The sequence below is a fragment of the Seriola dumerili genome, unplaced genomic scaffold (genome assembly GCF_002260705.1).
Source record: "Seriola dumerili isolate Sdu_G_001 unplaced genomic scaffold, Sdu_1.0 BDQW01000052.1, whole genome shotgun sequence".
Classification (NCBI taxonomy): domain Eukaryota; kingdom Metazoa; phylum Chordata; class Actinopteri; order Carangiformes; family Carangidae; genus Seriola; species Seriola dumerili.
Window position 1 is genome coordinate 21,747,568 of NW_019174307.1, and position 8,761 is coordinate 21,756,328.

Sequence of the window (8,761 nt, forward strand, 5' to 3'; positions counted from 1 at the left end):
GGGTTTAATTTTAGGTAAATATCCTTGTATGAGAAGAAGATAACGGTGGTGAAAATATTTTTCATATCTTTGAAATAATGATATACAGAGAATTTCAGTGCTGTATCCTGAAACTGGGTCCTCAATCAGAACCAGGTTTTGGAGGCCTCCCTATCGAATACAGGTATTTTTGGACATTTGAATTTCGTGTCTTAACAATTTAAAAATAATTTCCCCGCACAGGAAAAATTGGTTTCAGTAAATACATCACAGTCTTTTTCTACATTAAATTGGCCTCACTGGAGCCAGACTGCAGTATCTTAAGTGTCACAATCTTTTTAATAGATTTTCTGAACCAGGGGTAGAAAAAAACATAGATCACAGGGTTTAGACAGGAGTTGAAATACACCAGCCAAATCTCAATGGGTGCAGATGATGCCCCTACCAAGTTGCTCTCAGCTGCAACAGCAAAACAATAATATGGACTGTTGCACAGAAGAAACACAGCTATAACGACACCAAGAGTCCTGGCTGCTTTGATCTCAGATTTCTTAGCTTTTACAGTCTGTGAACGCTGAAGTGTGACAGCTGTAACGTGAGAGCGCATGGCACGAGCCTGAGACACAGCCACCACAAATACTCGCAAATACAAAACAGTGATGACTAAAATGGGGCCTAAAAAGGTCACAACAAGATCAACAGCTCCCTCAACAAAACTGACTACAACTACACAATCTCCATAACAGGAGTTATACCTATTTGGTTGTTTTAAGAAATCCCTCAGTATCCAACTGCTGTGCACAGCAGAAAATACCCAACACAGATAAACACAGTATTGAACTCTTTTCAGAGTAACTTTGGTGGAGTAAAACATGGGGTCACAAATAGCAATATAGCGGTCAACTGATATGAGCACCATGTTTCCTACTGAAACACTGACAATGAGAAATCCTAAAAAGTAATGCACAGCACACATAAGGTCACCCAGGATCCAGCAGCCTTGGTTCTGGAGAAGTATAACTGGCATCTGCAGGAGACCCACAACAAAGTCTGCGACTGCCAGAGAGAGGAGGAGGAGGTTGGTGGAGGTGTGGAGCTGCCTGAAATGAGAGAATATCAACACTGAAGACAGTTATACGTAGAAGTTGTAGAAATAAGTGTTATTAGCACTCATGATACCAGCAGTATGAATTGCTTTCTAACATGGCTAAATGCAGCACAATATGACAGATTGGTTCTATGCATTATTTAGATCCTAGGTAATTTTTCAGTTAGTAACCTAAATGTCACATTATGTTTCCTAGCTGGAACCAAAAAATTTTGATTTGTAAGCCAAATATTATCCTTGCCTGAAGTGGGAGATAGAGATGATGACCAGCAGGTTCAGAACCACAGTGAGCAGAGTGATGCAGGACAGCAGACTGTAAATTAGCATGTCCTCCAAGTGAGGACGCATCATCTTCCTACAGGAGGTGTTGAGTTGGGGAAAGCAGAGTTCAGCTTCTTCCAGGGCCTCCATATTCAGAGAGAGAGGAAGGAGAGGCTGCTGAGCTCTGACAGCTCTGAGTAAAGCTCTTTGTTATACGTCTGATTTATCTCTTTCCTTCGTCCCCTCCCCTGTTCCCTATTCTGGTACTCATCTATCTATCTATGCTCCCTCTCTCTCTTCTTTTCATGGGGGTTATCGGCCTTCTAGTGCTACCCTAGGCTTTTTAGTGTATGCGTGGGAAAAGAGTTTTGTGATTGATTTAAGTGCACTACTATGTGCCCAGGCTAATGTTTCAGGAGTTAATCACATGAACAGATATTTTGAGCCAAGGTGGGCCCCAAAATGATCAGATAAGGCCATTAGCCCGAGCCATAGCTGTGCTAGGCTTACACTTATGGCTAACCAAATTCTACTGACCATACTTGCTAGCAAAACAGAGACAGTATGCTTCCAGCAGAGCAGCAGTTATCTTCATTCTAATGCATTAATAATGCCATACTATAACCAACAACCCAATCACCTTCATAATTTACTTTGTCTTATATTAAATTAACTTCAATGACATTGGTCTTGTGGATGGAGCCTCCATGCAGAACAGTGATGTATGTCCCCGTCATTGAGCTGAGTGGCATGCTGTATTCAAATCCAAACATACAATGGATAACATTTCTATGAATGGAAAGTGTAAGCACATTCAATTACTGGAATAGTACAAAATTTGAGTAATAACTGGCACAAGAATGTGCTTCAGGATGAATAAAGTTACACGTGTACAAGTGAGTACAAGTGAGTCCCTGGTCTGTGGGGAAGTTGTTCTTTCTGGTGTATACAGAAAGGTCCACAGTGTAACTACTGCTGGAGTCTGCAAGCACAAACAACTTCAAATCCCATTTAGTTGGTTTGTCGCTCATGTATGAGGGTTTGACCCAGAACAGTCTGTCATGTTCTGAGGTTCCCCTCTTGGTATCATTCACTCTGTCCTCATCTGGGTGACTGTTGTACATTCCAGGGTATGGTCCAGTATTTGTCCCCTCACATCATCTGTGACGGGGAAGGGATGGTAAAGATGCTGTTTTTCCGGCAGTAATCAGTTATGTTACCCAGCTTGATCATGGCCATGTAAGAGTATAAGTCCAATCTATTTGTAAAATTCAGCAACTTAAAGAGGTCCAGAAAAGTGTGGCCACCCTTTGTGATCAGCTGTACATCAGGCTCCCTTGCAGGTAGAAAATCAAAGTGGTGGTGAAGCAGCATCGTCATTACAGAGTGTTTTACATGACAGTGGTTGCTGACTGGGCTGACACCATGCTTTGTTCCTTGCAGGTGCAATGATCTCCACATTTCTGTAAAATAATGAACGACAAAAAATGTGAACAGCTGCCCTTTCATCAAAAATCAACTATTTTTTAAGTGCAATATTTCAGCTGCTAATAATATATTTTGGTTATAGTAAGTACATACAATTTAAATTTAATTTATATATTTAGCACTGTACGATAGTTCTTCAGCAACAGAGGGAATCTATTTACACCTTAAAACATATAATTTGCATTTAATTTACACATGCAGTAGCCATAAAACAGGTTTACAAGTATCTTGATCATTTACACCTGACTTATGAATTACAAACAGCCTACATTAATGAGACTAATTGTCTTAATCTCCATGAGTCTGACTTAGTTGGCTCGAATGATCATTTTGTATAGCACACAATATTAATCTACATGAGCTGATATGATGATGCTACATAAAATAATTCATCGGTGAGGGGGTTACTCTGAACATTACTGCATTACAAATAAAGGAGCAAAGACTGAGAAGGTAAACTGCTATCAAACTTTAGCTTAGGTATTGAGTCTTTTTATACAATCTCCTTTGCTGTTTTAGCCACTGCAGCTGCATTACAACACAACAGAAGTCTTAGCTATAGAAAGTGATATCATGTGCTGTGTTTGTGCAGAATTGACAGGATTAACCTAACTCACTTACTCATCACACACACCCTCAGTGGGATCAAGTCGAAGCTTCACCACTTTCATCCGAGAAGAACTTGTAGACATCGTCAATCCAAGGCTGCAGCAGCGGGGAACCATATGCACCATCTTTCTCCGTCAATGTAAACAACCCCAACATGTGCTCTTGTTTACAGGAGGTAAATTAGGCATTTCACGCGTTTTCATGCCTCATAATCACCCAATAACTACAACCGGATTACAATGTCGTTGTCATATGAATAGCTCTATTTGCAAATGGGTGGATCATGAACATCTGATTTCTGACTCATACTGTCGAAATGTGACACTCATGCTGTTCTTCCGCTCATATAGTTTTACTAATTAAATTCACTTTACACCCTACTTTAAGTGGTTTAAATGAAATTTGTTCTATCCCACGGGTGGAATATCCGACTCTAGAGGGTTAAAATAACTAAATAAAGTATCTGTCTATCATCTAAAAACACTTCCTCTTGACCAAATCCACAACTGACATGAACAATTAAAATAAATTGTAATACAATCAACAACACAAAGTACAATTAGATCAAACCAGATAAATGCCCACACAAAAAAATTAAATGTATCCTTTAAAGTGTTTCTATTACCGGTCTTTATTCTTCCTTTAAGTTTTTCCTTTTAAGTTCCTTAAGGTTATATGTTTATATAGTTTAAGTTCCTTTACACTGAAAGCTCCTTTAAAGTTATTACTTACCCTTGGTTTTTAAATATATCAGTTTTTATTTTTAGTCTTGGATTTGTTTAAGGTTGTGACTTGTTAGGTTTTAGTGTAAATCTTTCCATATGATTTGCTCCCTACCACCTCTTGAAACAGCAGACCATCCACACATCAGTCTCAAGGTGAGACAAGGCCTTCTAACAAGCTGCTATGATGATCTGGACAGCACTCATTGTCAACAGAAGGAATCTTCCCTTAAAATTTTTTTTTTTTTTTTAAGTCAGTGATTCTATAAATTGAATGTCTCTTTTCAGTTCATACTGGAACAAACAATACATTAGATTTACTATAATAAACACTTATGGACTAAACAATCACTCCTATCTTTTTTCCAATGTGCTTATCAATTTCAAATGAATACATGTTGCACATTAACATTTCACAGTACATATCTATCAGCTTTAACACAATTAAACTATACATTATATATATACATGCTATGGCAGTGGCTATGAATGTGGCTCTTGGCTTAATTTAGATTCTAGGCCTCAATCAAGCTGACAGAAATGGGTAGCTAAACAACTCAATACTATCAACTACAGTATATTCACTTCACACCACACATAATATCCTGCCTGGTTTAGCTCTATGACATTCCTGAAATAAAATAACAAGCAGCTGAACTCTTTTACAACATTTTTTTTTTGCTAACCAACTAACTCAGGTAGCTAACTTACCAGAATAATCCACGTTAGCTTGCAGTAACCGCCTGACGTGGTTGATGACCCGCTCTCTGTCACGGCAAATCGGCATAGTAGTTTTCTCCCTCTAGGAATACTGCCAGCTTTAGTCAGTTCCACTTCAAACTCTTGGATATCTTAAACGTATTATTTTTTTTACTTTTCTCCAGACCTAACTGACTTTTTGTTGTACATTCGTCTGAGCTACTTGTTCTGCAGAAACCGTACGTTTTTTTCCCCCTTCCATTGTGACCTGCCGTTTGAACAGCGCGAGCTCGGTGGTGATGCATTCAAGGGACTTCTGTAAAATGTGAAACTATGATTAGCTTGCAGGCGATGCGTAGAGAATAACCTTAGTTATATGTGGTTTGGCTATTCACATGATCTCTCATAAATGTAATTCTGTCTCATTTGGAAATTTTGGTAGGTTACCTTGGAAGTTTTAGTAGTGCCTTTATTGGGGAGCTCTCAGTACGTCTGACATTGATGAATGCCATTTGACTATTTTCAAACCTTGCAATTTCTGAGCCACATTGAATTAGTTAGTTTTATGCAAGTTTTGTTATAAAAGTGTGAAGAAATTTGTTTTTTGGAAGTAAAATTAAGTTCATGGATAATTTTATAAATTTATTAATTAAATACAATTTTTTAAAGTCAGTGCTGCTTTGCCTGTATCGCCTTATGTAACATTGGTTTATTTATTCTTGTGTTTTCAACAAATTTACATTTGTATCTTATTCTTATTTAAGAATTTGGCTTGCTTTTTTTCAGATTCATTGATGTTGATACTGGCTGTGTTTCATTTTTAGCTCAGTTATTTTTACTCATTTTTAGTCAATTCTTTTTTCACTCTTTTTTAAGTGTGCAGCTGTTGAAAGGATATGGTCTTCCCCCTCCATCCATGTGGTGGCGGTAGGGTACATAATCAGTGTCTTTTTGGTTTTACTGTGTGAGTGATTTTTGGTTTGTGCACCAGCATGTGTTGGCCCTATGAGGTTTAACTGTACTTTTGTTACTTATCACAAGCTTTTATAATTCCGTACATGTGTCTGGTCTCTGTTGATTTTTATTTGTATGATTTCCTATTGGTTCTAAGAATTTTGTATTAAGATGTGAATGAAATAAATTAACACATCATATGCAGCAACGCACAATTATCTTTATTTGCAACCTTATCTGGTCTGAATGAACTGTCTGCTCGGTTACACTTGCTTTCTTTGAATTAGAAGTATTGCAAAAATTAAAGTATTCTTTTCAAAATTTTAACAACATAAAAAGCCCTTCTTGGTCTTTGCTCCATTTTATAAGACCTTTTGACCTCATGTGTTTTTTACTCGTAATCTGAGATCCTCAGTAGTCATGCAGTCACAGGCCCGAGGTAATGGAATAGTTTACCTGAAGATCTCAGGTTAGCTGACTTGGTGCACTTTTAAATCCCTTTTGGGCAGTATCTTATATTCTTCATATTGTAAATGTGTGATGTTCATTATTGCTTTTATTTGTGCAGGACCTTGTAACCTTGTTAAGAAATGTTTTATATATAGATTATTCTTCTTATTATCTTTTTCATTCTCCATGTAACCTAGGTCACATATTACACAGATCATGGGACTGTTGTCCTGTAACAAACTTAATTTTACCAAGACATAGATTTTTGCATCAACCATAAACTCTAACATCAAGTTCTGTTGTCATTTTGTGGATATAAAATAGTTACCTATGTGTTGTGATACAACTGGTACAAAACTGGGTTTTAGTGGACATACAGGTCTTTGTGTTGCCATAAAAATAAAATCAACAAGGTTTCCAGCAACAACTGCATTATTTTTTCAAAGACAAGACTCTGGCTTCAGTCACCCAATTAGAATAACTGTGATCAGATCACAAAGAATATGTGCAGTCAAAACCAAACAAGAATAGAGGCATATGGTTGTCTGATAGAGACAAAATTACATGGAATTTTGTATTTGATCAACATAAAATAATTTTGCACCATATATAAATTCAGTGTATTGAAGACAACATATGAATAACTTCCCTCTCTTTCTACATTAAATTGACCTCATGGGAGCCAGGCTGCAGTATCTGAAGTGTAACAATGTGTTTAATAGCTTTTCTAAACCAGGGGTAGAAAAAAACATAGATCACTGGGTTTAGACAGGAGTTGAAATACACCAGCCAAAGCTCTATGGCTGAAGATGTTGCCCCTACCATGTTGCTCTCAGCTGCAACAGTAAAACAATAATATGGACTGTTGCACAGAAGAAACACAGCTATAACGACACCAAGAGTCCTGGCTGCTTTGATCTCAGATTTCTTAGCTTTTACAGTCTGTGAACGCTGAAGTGTGACAGCTGCAATGTGAGAGCGCATGGCACGAGCCTGAGACACAGCCACCACAAATACTCTCATATACAAAAGTGTGATGATTAATATGGGGCCTAAAAAGGTCACAACAAGATCAACAGCTCCTTCAATATAACTAACAGCTAGTACACACTCTCCATAACAGGAGTTATACCTATTTGGTTGTTTTAAGAAATCCCTCAGTATCCAACTGCTATGCACAACAGAAAATACCCAACACAGATAAACACAGTATTGAACTCTTCTCAGAGTGACTTTGGTGGAGTAAAACATGGGGTCACAAATAGCAATGTAGCGGTCAATTGATATGAGGACCATGCTTCCTACTGAAACACTGACAACTAGGAAAGCGAAAAAGTAATGCAAAGCACATATAACGTCACCCAGGATCACACAGCCTTGGATGTGGAGAAGTAGAACTGGCATCTGCAGGAGACCCATAAGAAAGTCTGCAACAGCCAGGGAGAGGAGGAGGAGGTTTGTGGCGGTGTGGAGCTGCCTGAAATGAGAGAATATCAACACCTAAGACATTGTTATATATAGAAGTTGTAGAAATAAGTGTTATTAGCAGTTATAATACTAGCAGTATGAATTGCTCTTTAACACAGTTAAATGCAGAACAATATGACAGATTAGTTCCACGCAGATAGCAATTCAGTAGAATATGACATGTTGCAAATGTAAAAAAAGAAAAGGATAAATTAAAAATCATTTAAAATTTTCATTAGTAACCTAAATGTGACATTATGTTGCATAGTAGGAACCAAAAAAATAAACATTTTGTAAGCCATGCAGAGAAATATTATCTCTGCCTGAAGTGGGAGATAGAGATGATGACCAGCAGATTCAGAAACACAGTGAGCACAGTGATGAAGGACAGCAGACTGTAAATCAGTGTGGCCTCCAAATGAGAACGCATCGTCTTCCTGCAGGAGTTGTTGAGTTGGGGAAAGCAGAGTTCATCTTCCTCCAGGGCCTCCATATTCAGAGAGAGAGGAGAAGCTGCTGAGCTCTGACAGCTCTCTGAGTAAAGCTCTATGTCATACAGCTGATTTATCTCTTTCCCTCCTCCCCTCCCACATGAGTATGTCATACTCTGGCCGCATCTATCTATCTATCTATCTATCTATCTATCTATCTATCTATCTATCTATCTATGCTACATCTATTGTACTATAATCTAGTTGTGTCAACCAAACTGGTGTCACTCAGCCTTAACAACAAAAATCCTAAACCTAACAAAGTAGTTTTTTTGCCTGAATCTAACTAACCCATGACTGTTATGTATGCTTAACCATGTGTTTATTATTGTAACCATGATGACAAAGGGGTGTAGGGGCAGTATTTCAGGAGATGCGTATGTGGATTGTATCAGAGGGTGGGAGGGTCGGGACCTTTAGGTTGGTGGTGCCCAAGCTGTAAGACTAGGCTTGTTTTATCTCTCTCAGAGTCAGTTGCTGGCCTTTAGGGGTTAGGGCTGGGGTCCTGCTGGGACTACTGTACATCAATCCCT

The 8,761-nt window shown here is 38.2% G+C and overlaps 2 protein-coding genes across 2 annotated transcripts; both read right to left on the minus strand.

Moving 5' to 3' along the window:
* Positions 1–259: 259 nt before the first annotated feature.
* On the minus strand, positions 260–1,498 carry LOC111218718 (trace amine-associated receptor 13c-like). Its single transcript, XM_022741146.1, has 2 exons — positions 1,329–1,498; positions 260–1,079 (listed from the first exon to the last, which is right to left on the minus strand). The coding sequence occupies exons 1-2, from the start codon at positions 1,496–1,498 to the stop codon at positions 260–262; spliced, it is 990 nt and encodes a 329-aa protein (XP_022596867.1).
* Positions 1,499–6,927: 5,429 nt separating this feature from the next.
* LOC111218716 (trace amine-associated receptor 13c-like) lies at positions 6,928–8,230 on the minus strand. Its single transcript, XM_022741144.1, has 2 exons — positions 8,061–8,230; positions 6,928–7,747 (listed from the first exon to the last, which is right to left on the minus strand). The coding sequence occupies exons 1-2, from the start codon at positions 8,228–8,230 to the stop codon at positions 6,928–6,930; spliced, it is 990 nt and encodes a 329-aa protein (XP_022596865.1).
* Between the last annotated feature and the right edge of the window lie 531 nt (positions 8,231–8,761).